Source organism: Ranitomeya imitator, chromosome 2 (assembly GCF_032444005.1).
Source record: "Ranitomeya imitator isolate aRanImi1 chromosome 2, aRanImi1.pri, whole genome shotgun sequence".
Lineage (NCBI taxonomy): Eukaryota > Metazoa > Chordata > Amphibia > Anura > Dendrobatidae > Ranitomeya > Ranitomeya imitator.
This window is the reverse complement of record NC_091283.1, coordinates 811,328,624-811,341,696: the sequence shown is the minus strand read 5'-3', so window position 1 is coordinate 811,341,696 and position 13,073 is coordinate 811,328,624. Positions and strand designations below refer to the sequence as shown.

The 13,073-nt window shown below is 40.4% G+C and overlaps 1 protein-coding gene across 1 annotated transcript in view; it reads right to left on the bottom strand.

Annotated features, from left to right (window-relative positions):
- LOC138665903 (alpha-2-macroglobulin-like) overlaps positions 1–13,073 on the bottom strand; it is an 88,826-nt gene that overhangs the window by 5,626 nt on the left and 70,127 nt on the right. The window contains exons 29-33 of the mRNA XM_069753856.1: positions 12,276–12,481; positions 5,762–5,977; positions 4,104–4,231; positions 3,777–3,867; positions 408–476 (exon numbers count right to left, since the gene is read on the bottom strand). Of these exons, the coding sequence (XP_069609957.1) occupies positions 408–476; positions 3,777–3,867; positions 4,104–4,231; positions 5,762–5,977; positions 12,276–12,481 (710 nt within the window). The remainder of the gene's footprint in view (positions 1–407; positions 477–3,776; positions 3,868–4,103; positions 4,232–5,761; positions 5,978–12,275; positions 12,482–13,073) is intronic.

Here is a 13,073-nt window from a genome sequence, read left to right as displayed (position 1 = left end):
AGTCATGAAAATAATCCAAAGATGCAGATATCCACTTTACAAGAAAACTGCTAAAGATTAGTATTTATCATGGAGGAATCTGAGATGTTCATAGAAGTTGTCCATAGTTGGGGCGTGGTCGTGCTTGGCTTTTATTCACATTGAGGTCATTCTTGAAACATGGTAAGCTTTAATAATAGAGGTTAGGACTGTCCCAATTAGGTACACCTTGGCGCTGGTGGAATGGCTTTATGCATTTTTTTTTAATCAAAATAGGTTTTACTAAGTACCCTATGTTATATATATGCACTATTGCTTTTTTAGTTACTTACAGCTAGGTATATTTTAATTTTTCTTCTACTTTAGGTTTTGTATGTTCATAGAAGAAAGAGAATAAGATGAAATATATAACAATGACTGATACAGACCTGGTCCAGGTACAAAGTCACCATGTCAGTCTGGACCTCACTTCTTTGTATTAACTTATCCTTCACCAGCTGTGGAGAAAAATGGGCATTAGAACTGGAACTGCAATAAAACAAGTAATTTCCAAACGTTAAAATAACATACTATTATCTTTAGAAATGAGAAAATCTTCTCCTGGCGATTTAACTCTGTCAGGGGCATATCTGGTGGAAATGCAACCTACTACATACATTTCGGTATCCGGTTTTCAAAATTCTTAATTTCACAAGTAACCATTTGCTCCCTTGTCTCTCTGAAATTGGCCTCCTCTTTCTATTTCCTTCCAATACTCCAAGTCACTACATCATCACCCTCAAAGCCTTACTAGCTGCTGCCCACTGTATAATGAAACTACACTTCAAATCAGAAAAAAATTCCCATTATTCATCAATAAATACAACGGAATCTCTAGACTGTAGGAAATTTCCCATTGGGAGATGCAAACCTATGACACATATCAAAGTCTTTGTAGTCCTTTGCTATCAAACAAGAACCTAATTTCCAGCCAGATATAGAATGGCATGATACACTCCAAGTCATCCTTCCTCCTGCCTCATTGACACTAACACGATTCCTATAATGTGTCTTCTGCTTGACCACACTATAAATCTGTGAGCTTCTGCCCAATTTATACTTCCATCTCTACAGCCTTGATTGACATGACACATGTCTCCTACTTCATCTACAGAGCAGATGCTTGCATAGCAGGGAACAAGAGCTGCACATGTGCAATAGGCTGGTTGGATGACATTAGTTATGTCAATCAAAGCGGGAGAGATGTCAATTGAAAGAGGGCAAAGGGGGTGCCTATTATGCCAGCCCAAGCCAGGCCTGTCACTCGAAGATAGAACTACCAAACTACAACTTGGCAACTATGGACACATCATACAAAAAAAGCTATCACTGGAGAAGGACATCATGGTCAGAAGAAAAGAAGGAACAAGGTGAAGAGGAAGATCAGCAACCTGATGACTTGATACTGTCAAGATAATGACGAAGCCGATGCAAAACGCGCGTTGGGGCTGCACCGTGTGGATCTCCTGTCACTGCAATATGGGTAAGGGACCTTTATGACTGAGCTTGTACTTAGGCTGATGAAATATTTATGTATGTGATCTGTGTCATGGATCTTTACATGTGGTACACTAATCAAGATGCCTTATAGTGTTCCCTTATCCTATTTACTTATATAGCACTTGGCACTTTACTTCGTATATTTTGCAGTGTTAGGCGGCCACATGGTTTCTGTCCATCTTGTTTTTCCTCGCTGAGCATTTGTGTTCTTGATGAATTCTCTATGTAATCTTAATTGTCTGATGTAATCTTGTAATAAATTTATATTAATCTTTTCACCATTTTGGATCTGTACTCCACTTTTCTGGTTAGACGTATCAAGATAATGGGTTGAAAAGACCGTGGTGGGCCTATCAAGATCGATCTTCCCACAGATCGTTCATCCATCAAGTTGCCATAACTTGAGATCAAGCCGAAAGCCATTAAAAAAAGAACAGTCTGAAGACATCCATCAAACTGCTGTATTGTCATGACTCTGATGGTGAAGAAGCCGGGGCTATGTACCTTGCCTTAGCTCCTGAATCCGCCCTCAGTCTGTACCCTTCCCCCATCCAGGGAAAAGCAGAGTAGTAGTGTACCGTAATATGAACAGGGATAAAGGAAAATACCAATCATACTAATATACACACATAAACAACAGAGGTAAACACCGGGGAGTGGAGGATGGAGTTAAACCAAAGTAGGAGAAGAATGGGAATTATCACACACTCAAAACTTAGAAACAGTCACAGATAAATCCACCAAATGCCTTCTCCAATAACAACCACCATGCATCATAAATAAGCTAACTCTCACAATGAGTGCTATCCAGGACCCAGTTTATATAGGAGATGGGAGTGGCTAATAGTGCACAGCTGAGAGCATTAATGATGGAAAGCTTCCAGGAGCTCTTAACTGAGCAGATGAACCCCTGCACTGCTAAAAGAAATTTACGTCATTTAATAAGCCAGTGAAGTGCTTCTAATCTGTCCAGGAATAGGAGAAATCAGATGCTTCAGTCTTCTGGCTCCTCTCTGTCGTGGTAAACCCATGACATGGGTGCTGATTAGCATATGGTGTGGGACAAATAAAAATGTAATTATTTTTGGTAGGCAGGAAGCTATGATCTTAGAAAGTGCTAGTAAATACAGAACAAGGATCGTAGATACAGTTTATATAGGTAAAAAACCTGGTGTCAAGGGTATATAGCGACAGAAAGGGGCCAGAAGATTGCAGTGTCTGGTCACATGATTTCCTGCACTGATTAGATTTGCTTCAGCTTCTTAATAAGCAGTGCAGTTTTTTCCGTGCTCTGTCATTGCAAGGGTTAATCAGTTTAGTTGATCTCCTAGAGCTCTCCATCCTGAATTGCCTCAGCTTTTCTGTGTTGGTCACTCCCCTCTGGTATATATGCTCACCACTGGCAAATTCTATATCCTCTTTAAGTGTTGGAGGAGTAAGTCAGTGTTTGGAGTTGGCGGTTGGAAAGTGTTCAGGAGATTTCTGTTTGGAGTTGGTTTGCAAGCTTATCCTCATCCTCTCCTATTTGGTTTATCCTAACTTTTCCTCCCTTGTGTTCCACTCTGTTATTTTGTGAGATTTTTGTATGATTGTAGTTTCCTTTAATCACTGTCTATCTTGCCTTGTCTGTCTGGTTAGCGTAATCCTACACCCTTCAGCCTCACACCTCCCTGAGTGGGAGAGGGAACAGATGAGTTTTAAGATAAGAGCATAGCAAGGTACGTGATACCGGCATTTTCATCTTCCAGGGTTATCTGGGTGACAGGGGTAGACTAGGGTGCCCCCTAGTTCTAGCAATCAAGTAGGCACGCACGGTCCCTAGTCACTACGTGACACCAGGCAACATGTTCCATTTAAGTTTTATGGACTTACAATGATTAAAATCACAAAATCATTTCACCTCAGTAAAAAAATAATTTCCTTTCTTGTATACTGTTAAATCTCAGAGCTCTCACCAGAAGAGTGAAATTAGAAGCTGTTGGGGTCCCAGCGTTAAAGCTGTAACACGGTCACCTATGTATTATGTGTCATTTATAATTCTGGTTTCCCAAGATGCTAAAGTCTCTTTGTGTTAGGGTTATGGTTCCAACTTTAGCGCTTGATATAGTTACTCCTCTGGTTCTCTCAGTCATAATTTTTGAATACCCTGATTTTAGTACATGACCATAAATGCTCACGAAGAATAGACTCAAGTCACCTCTATACTACAGTTCTACAATTTTGCTCCTACTGCAGAGCCTGTGAGTCCAGTAACTTACTTTTTTTATTGTGTTTTTTACTGGAATGTATCCAGACAACATCTTGACTTCAATGACGGCCATGTTGGATTTCTCTCTGGTACCAGTATATCTGTGTGAATGAAAACAAAGACATGATGTACACATCTATAACGTTGTTATTGGTTGCATTCCATATTGGCCAAAATAAGAAGAATATTGACAGCTTTGAGAATGGTAGTATTCAGTTTGACATACTTTTTTTTTAAAGAATTTGCTTAGTAAGCTCATTGGGTCAGTATTAGAAATTTCCAAGCATGATATGAAAAAGAACAAGGGAAACGAAATTAAAGAGGAAAAATAACTCACGCGGCAGTGATGAGAAGTTCAAATGTAGTCACAGGATCTTGGAGACATTCTCCTTGTGAAGATGATTTTACACTTAATGAGAAGGTGGCTGGACCTTTTGGAGGAGGAACGTTGTACCTCAAGACCGCCTGTGATTTAAAGAAGTAATATCACATCAAATATTAAATCAGCCAATGGTATTTAGAACAGATGCAAAATTTTACCAGGCAATACACAGTGCTCAATATTACACTGCAACAGGAGCAGACACAAACAGAAACGGCTGCCTGCGCAAGAAATGTAAATGGACCCTTTGCAGCCCAATAACTCGTCATTCTACCCCAGGAGCCACAAGTGCAGCTGCAGCGGTAGCACTAATGGTATATCCGTCCCAATGAATAAAACACATAGGGGCCGAGTCATCAAGACTGATGTGGCGCATACTTGCATTACTCCGTTCATGTTGCAGCACGGGGTGCCAAATTTATTAAAGGCACATGGCACTTAATAAATTTGCGGTTCATTCTGTGTGTTGTGTGTTTCCATGTGCAGCACCAAAAATACATTTATAGCTTAGAAAACGCCTGCACTTTTGATGAATTGGATAGGCAGGCATGGCTATGCAATCTCTGCCCCGGCTCCTCCTATTTTGATCTAGCTAATTACAAAATGGCATGGAAAATCCAAAAGTTGCAAAATAGTTGAATAACTACGCGTTGTGCAAATATAGTGCGATTGTTCAAAGCTTTTATGCCATTTTTGTGAATAGGCGCCATACTGTCAGTCCTTGGAACATCATACACAGTTGAAGGATTTAATTGCTGACCTCTTAGGAATTGCAAAGTTATAGATGGAGCTACATTGTGGATGGAAATGATAGATATGACTAGTGTTGTTCTTGGCTCTGCGTGCCTGAATCTAAAAATGAGTTTATATAGTCATAGGGAATCCTGAATCTCTAATTTTATTTTATTGTAAAAGTGATGGTAAAAAGTTGAATATAGTAAATAAAATAAAAAGTATACAATACAAATTTCCATAAACATGTTTTGTATAACGTTACATGAGACTTTATGCTTTTAAATGACAGATTGTAATATTCCAGAACATAAGTGACATAAAAAGTTTGAGCAGGCAATCCTCAGTTATGTGTTTGTAATATACAGTATGATAAACTTTTATCATTCTTTGGAATATTTGTTCATATACCGCAGACTTATCTGCTGCACAACTTTCAGTTAGCTATGCTCATCATGATTTCTTCCTGAACATAGAGATGAAATTATGACTCCATCTTTAATGCAGAAAAACAAGCCAGCATTTCCAAAACATTTTTGTTGCTGAAAGTCCAAGAACAATCTTTCTTCAACCTAGGTCTAAAAAAGTTGCATTACAATGAAGTCTTTTCTGAAACATATTGACCAACTTTTAATGTGAAAGTGATCTGCATTGGTCAAGGAGAAGGGACCCCCTTGCCAAAGCTTTTGTTGTCTACCTAGACCAAAGCTCAAGATTCCCACATCTGCAAAGGGGTATGAAACCTTAAGTTGACACATCACCTTAGGCTAATCAGGAAGCACATAACATAAGGACCAACACTACTTGTCAACTAGGCAACTATTGATTGTCAGGGTCATTTATCAGAATTGGTTGCAACTTGTTATAATTTTTCTGCTCACCTGAACAAACACGCAACCGATCCCTGTTATTGTGGCAGTGTAATCTTCGGGAACTTTAGATAGTGTTGCCCTTTGGAGTAGGATCCGGTTAGTCTTGTCCACATGGAACTGCTCAAGGAATCCTGACTTCGAGGTGACCACCGCAGTCACATCTCCTTTGTCAGAAAATGTATTTTCTGCATACTTGGCGAGAGCTTGAAGAGCCACCACTGTGTCCTTCAAAATGGAAATGTACATTTTCAATACGTACAAGGGAAGCATATGTTAAAAATAACGACACCTTTTTTTCCGATACCTCCTATGGCCACCACCTTTCAGCCCCTTGTGACAGCATTCTATAATTATTTTATTATAGCCACCTATGGGGTGGTCCAGTCCAATGTGCATTGCTGGTCTTGATCAGGTGCCTTCTCTCTTCTTGCTATGCCATCCTCCTCCTCTGCTTCATTTAGATGGCTTGACCTATGTCTTCGACACATTGTTCCCTTTCGCGCTTCAATGCAGACACACTTCTTTCTACTTTGCCGATGGCAAAGCAAAGTACTACAGTGTGCATGCACCGGGGCTCTTTTGACCTTTCCTGGCACATGCACACTGCAGCTTTGCTCCACCATCGGCAAGGCAGAGAGAATTGTGTCTGTGCAAAAGCGTGAAGGAGAACACTATGGATGACATAGGATATGTAATCCACACGAAGCACAAAAGGACAGCATCACAAAAAGAGAGGAAGCACCTGATTAAGACAAATGGCGCCAATAGAACCGGAGCGCCCCATAGGTGAGTATAATAAAAGGTCTTTTTTTGCCTTGCAGGGCGAGTTGGAGTCATGTGTGCAGCATTATAGAATGATATCACATGGGGCTGAAAGGTGGTTGCCATAGATTATGGTAAAAATTGGTGACAGGTTCCCTTTAAGTTTAGCTAAAATGTTATCTTATATGTCAAGGAGAATTTGGCAAGCTGTGATCCATGGAACCAGGCAGTTACTAACTACTGGAAGCAAAGAGCAGAAAGCACATGAATCCATGTATTTGGCATTTTGCATAGTGTAATCAAGTACTGTATCTTCTATAGGCAATACAAAAGTCTCATTCCGTCTCCCTTCCTTCGAGACAGCCCAACTGGTACCTTTTATTCCTAAAAGGAGTTTGCTAACCCAAACTTCTAGTATAAGCTAAACATATTGTCCTATAGAACATATGGCCCTTATACAAATTGCACTTTTAGTATTCTAATCACTGCCTCTGTTCAGCATAAGCAGATGTTAAATCCAGTACACTAATTGGGGTGCTTGGTGCACCCTTGGTGTGGCTAGGCTGCTCGGTGCATTGTTCCACCCACTCGTTTCACATGCTTCACTGGTGATGGGCAGTAATGGCTTGCTTGAGCTTTCTCTGCTGACAATGCTCACTACAAGCAAGTCGGCTCTGTCGATCACCTGTGAGGAAGGCGTGGGAATAAAAAAAACTGTGGCTGGTAAATGGTGCATTGAGCCTCTTGGCCACACTAAGGGTTCACCGAGCACCCTAATTATTTTACTTGATTTAACATCTAATGAATATAGAATATGAAAACCCCAATTTATCAAGCAGTTTTTGGCAAGTTTTCTATTGTAAAACTGCTTTAAGTTTTTAAATTTTTACAAAACTTATGTTATAATTGTACAAATAAATTTAGCAATTTTCCATTTTATCACCAGTCACAGTGTTGAATTTCCTGAAATTTGCAGTTCCGTGGCAATTTCGAACACTACAATTTGATTTGTATGAATTGAAAAGAAAAATAATAAAATGCCCAGCTGCCATTTGGTGAACTGTAAATAGCTGGTAAATGGTAAAAAGAAACCTAATACTTAGTTCACTGCTCACCTCTCCAGCTAGCCGTTTACTATTCATCATCCTTTTTTCACTATAGGCTCGAATTTATGGCCATGTCCAGGCCTCAGGGGACATTGTGCATCATAAGGTCGCGTTATCATAATGTCACAACATGTACCAATACCCCTCCACATAGAGAGAGAATTTGAGTCCAAGAAGAGGTTTTTGCATGTACCCATTCAGATGGAGACGTTTATTCTCAGTGAGGTAGGTCAAACTTAGGACCTCGTATAAGAGAGATGCCTTAACGTGACTACGAGGTACACATAAAATTGGCCATTTTTGTGCGCTAAAAGCTCTCATTTTTCATATTTCTAGTGCAGTAATGCAGTTCAAATTTCGTTTTTTCAAGTTTACATGTTTTGGCGCTGCAGTGTGCTGCCCTATTTATTTAACTATATACGAGTTGGCGACTCTGGGTTCAGCACCTGTTCACACTCAGTCTATGTTTGGATGTGCAGGTCAGGTTTTTGAAATGTATTCTCTAGCCTTCTGATCGTGCACTCCCCGCCTCCTAGCTCCAGGTGTTTTAATTATAGTAGGTCCAATACCCCTCCACATAGAGAGAGAATTTGAGTCCAAGAAGAGGTTTTTGCATGTACCCATTCAGATGGAGACGTTTATTCTCAGTGAGGTAGGTCAAACTTAGGACCTCGTATAAGAGAGATGCCTTAACGTGGCTACGAGGTACACATAAAATTGGCCATTTTTGTGCGCTAAAAGCTCTCATTTTTCATATTTCTAGTGCAGTAATGCAGTTCAAATTTCGTTTTTTCAAGTTTACATGTTTTGGCGCTGCAGTGTGCTGCCCTATTTATTTAACTATATACGAGTTGGCGACTCTGGGTTCAGCACCTGTTCACACTCAGTCTATGTTTGGATGTGCAGGTCAGGTTTTTGAAATGTATTCTCTAGCCTTCTGATCGTGCACTCCCCGCCTCCTAGCTCCAGGTGTTTTAATTATAGTAGGTCCAATACCCCTCCACATAGAGAGAGAATTTGAGTCCAAGAAGAGGTTTTTGCATGTACCCATTCAGATGGAGACGTTTATTCTCAGTGAGGTAGGTCAAACTTAGGACCTCGTATAAGAGAGATGCCTTAACGTGGCTACGAGGTACACATAAAATTGGCCATTTTTGTGCGCTAAAAGCTCTCATTTTTCATATTTCTAGTGCAGTAATGCAGTTCAAATTTCGTTTTTTCAAGTTTACATGTTTTGGCGCTGCAGTGTGCTGCCCTATTTATTTAACTATATACGAGTTGGCGACTCTGGGTTCAGCACCTGTTCACACTCAGTCTATGTTTGGATGTGCAGGTCAGGTTTTTGAAATGTATTCTCTAGCCTTCTGATCGTGCACTCCCCGCCTCCTAGCTCCAGGTGTTTTAATTATAGTAGGTCCAATACCCCTCCACATAGAGAGAGAATTTGAGTCCAAGAAGAGGTTTTTGCATGTACCCATTCAGATGGAGACGTTTATTCTCAGTGAGGTAGGTCAAACTTAGGACCTCGTATAAGAGAGATGCCTTAACGTGGCTACGAGGTACACATAAAATTGGCCATTTTTGTGCGCTAAAAGCTCTCATTTTTCATATTTCTAGTGCAGTAATGCAGTTCAAATTTCGTTTTTTCAAGTTTACATGTTTTGGCGCTGCAGTGTGCTGCCCTATTTATTTAACTATATACGAGTTGGCGACTCTGGGTTCAGCACCTGTTCACACTCAGTCTATGTTTGGATGTGCAGGTCAGGTTTTTGAAATGTATTCTCTAGCCTTCTGATCGTGCACTCCCCGCCTCCTAGCTCCAGGTGTTTTAATTATAGTAGGTCCAATACCCCTCCACATAGAGAGAGAATTTGAGTCCAAGAAGAGGTTTTTGCATGTACCCATTCAGATGGAGACGTTTATTCTCAGTGAGGTAGGTCAAACTTAGGACCTCGTATAAGAGAGATGCCTTAACGTGGCTACGAGGTACACATAAAATTGGCCATTTTTGTGCGCTAAAAGCTCTCATTTTTCATATTTCTAGTGCAGTAATGCAGTTCAAATTTCGTTTTTTCAAGTTTACATGTTTTGGCGCTGCAGTGTGCTGCCCTATTTATTTAACTATATACGAGTTGGCGACTCTGGGTTCAGCACCTGTTCACACTCAGTCTATGTTTGGATGTGCAGGTCAGGTTTTTGAAATGTATTCTCTAGCCTTCTGATCGTGCACTCCCCGCCTCCTAGCTCCAGGTGTTTTAATTATAGTAGGTCCAATACCCCTCCACATAGAGAGAGAATTTGAGTCCAAGAAGAGGTTTTTGCATGTACCCATTCAGATGGAGACGTTTATTCTCAGTGAGGTAGGTCAAACTTAGGACCTCGTATAAGAGAGATGCCTTAACGTGGCTACGAGGTACACATAAAATTGGCCATTTTTGTGCGCTAAAAGCTCTCATTTTTCATATTTCTAGTGCAGTAATGCAGTTCAAATTTCGTTTTTTCAAGTTTACATGTTTTGGCGCTGCAGTGTGCTGCCCTATTTATTTAACTATATACGAGTTGGCGACTCTGGGTTCAGCACCTGTTCACACTCAGTCTATGTTTGGATGTGCAGGTCAGGTTTTTGAAATGTATTCTCTAGCCTTCTGATCGTGCACTCCCCGCCTCCTAGCTCCAGGTGTTTTAATTATAGTAGGTCCAATACCCCTCCACATAGAGAGAGAATTTGAGTCCAAGAAGAGGTTTTTGCATGTACCCATTCAGATGGAGACGTTTATTCTCAGTGAGGTAGGTCAAACTTAGGACCTCGTATAAGAGAGATGCCTTAACGTGGCTACGAGGTACACATAAAATTGGCCATTTTTGTGCGCTAAAAGCTCTCATTTTTCATATTTCTAGTGCAGTAATGCAGTTCAAATTTCGTTTTTTCAAGTTTACATGTTTTGGCGCTGCAGTGTGCTGCCCTATTTATTTAACTATATACGAGTTGGCGACTCTGGGTTCAGCACCTGTTCACACTCAGTCTATGTTTGGATGTGCAGGTCAGGTTTTTGAAATGTATTCTCTAGCCTTCTGATCGTGCACTCCCCGCCTCCTAGCTCCAGGTGTTTTAATTATAGTAGGTCCAATACCCCTCCACATAGAGAGAGAATTTGAGTCCAAGAAGAGGTTTTTGCATGTACCCATTCAGATGGAGACGTTTATTCTCAGTGAGGTAGGTCAAACTTAGGACCTCGTATAAGAGAGATGCCTTAACGTGGCTACGAGGTACACATAAAATTGGCCATTTTTGTGCGCTAAAAGCTCTCATTTTTCATATTTCTAGTGCAGTAATGCAGTTCAAATTTCGTTTTTTCAAGTTTACATGTTTTGGCGCTGCAGTGTGCTGCCCTATTTATTTAACTATATACGAGTTGGCGACTCTGGGTTCAGCACCTGTTCACACTCAGTCTATGTTTGGATGTGCAGGTCAGGTTTTTGAAATGTATTCTCTAGCCTTCTGATCGTGCACTCCCCGCCTCCTAGCTCCAGGTGTTTTAATTATAGTAGGTCCAATACCCCTCCACATAGAGAGAGAATTTGAGTCCAAGAAGAGGTTTTTGCATGTACCCATTCAGATGGAGACGTTTATTCTCAGTGAGGTAGGTCAAACTTAGGACCTCGTATAAGAGAGATGCCTTAACGTGGCTACGAGGTACACATAAAATTGGCCATTTTTGTGCGCTAAAAGCTCTCATTTTTCATATTTCTAGTGCAGTAATGCAGTTCAAATTTCGTTTTTTCAAGTTTACATGTTTTGGCGCTGCAGTGTGCTGCCCTATTTATTTAACAACATGTACCACGACCTTACAAGGACCAGTAACCCCTGAGCCCTGGTAGCCAAAGAATTCCCAACCTTTAGCAAAAAACAATCAAATGGGCGTGCGATAGCTGAAAGAAGAGGCCCTGAGAACCAGATGGGCACCAAGCAGTGGTTGAGGTGAGAAGTGAAGTGAGCAATATTTTTTTTTCCTTTTTGTATCTTAGGCTTATTATCCTATGTGGTCTGCAGAGGCACCAGTTCATAATAAGGAACATTAAATTAGTAGCAGATAATTTAGCGGAAAATGGAATTTCCAGCGGAAATTCGTACAACCAGGCGAATCTGAATTTCAAACAATCCACTCATCATTAGTTACAAGGCTATGTGCTTAGTTTAAACTGTCAAATTGAGCTGTCAGACTCCCTGTAATAAGTCTCAACATAGTCAAAAAGTGCTACATGATGATAGTGATAACCTTTAAAAATATTGCTGAACATACACTAAAGATTAAAAAAGACTGCACTAGCAAATTTTAGCAGAAGAGATAGCCCAGTTTGGCTTTCCGACATGCCCAAATGGCATATGGTAGAAGGTCAGACATGTTGTCATCCTTTGTTCATCCGGTAGAGGAGTCTGGTAGCGGTTTATTTGCCTGTTGTTGAAAAAAAAATGCTGACTTGGACGAGTATAATGGGAATGATGACGGTAAGTGAAATTCCTGGCCAAACCACTATTTAGCTGACTACTGTTACATCTACTGTATATGGCCAGTTTCAGTATCTGGTCAACCATTATAGCGCCCTGTTTTCATTGGGAACAGCACATTGTCTACTGCTTAAATTCCTTACTTTACCTGTGTTGAAGAATAACCTCCATATGGATTCTGCTGTTTAGTCAACCAGTTCACAATTTGTGAAGATTTTCCTAAATCTGGAGTTGGACCAGACAGAAGAGCCAGGAGAACATAGGAGGTCATCTCCACCTCTGCTGAGGGAGCTCGGTACCAGTATGAGGCTTCAGCGGGAGGAGCGGAGTCCCGCTTCCAATGCAATTGACCATCTGTAGAGAAGATAAGTGTTAGGGTTAATATACCTTGCTTTTATTAAAATTTAAGCAATTTATACTTCTATATATCTTTGATAACTTTGTATTTTGTGTTAGCTTTCTAAGTGTTATTCATAAAAACAATGGCACAGGGTGTGTTTTCTTTATTTAAAGTTGCTGAAGGCCTTGTCAGCTGGATATAACTAATTTGAAGAATTTCAGCAGAATCCATAATTTATGGCCTGTTTGTCTCCAAACTTGCATAATCCCTTTTGGGTAATGTATTAAGCCATTCCCCTTTCTTCTGTGGATGTAATAAAAAGTTGTGACAGGGTATCTGAGATTCAGACATGGCTTGTACACTGACAGACATTGGCTGTGTCTGTTCTTTTATCCAATGCATTGTTTTGAATTTGACCAACATTGGCAGAGCTGGAGATCCCTGGCATCTCAACAAAAATTAGCTCTCCTTAAAAGGGGTTTCCATGAAATAAGCATTTTGATGTAATTCCATAAGGACACATTCACGCGTTTAGTATTTGGTCAGTATTATGCATCAGTATTTGTAAGCCAAAACCAGGAGTGGGTGAAAATACAGAAGTGGTGC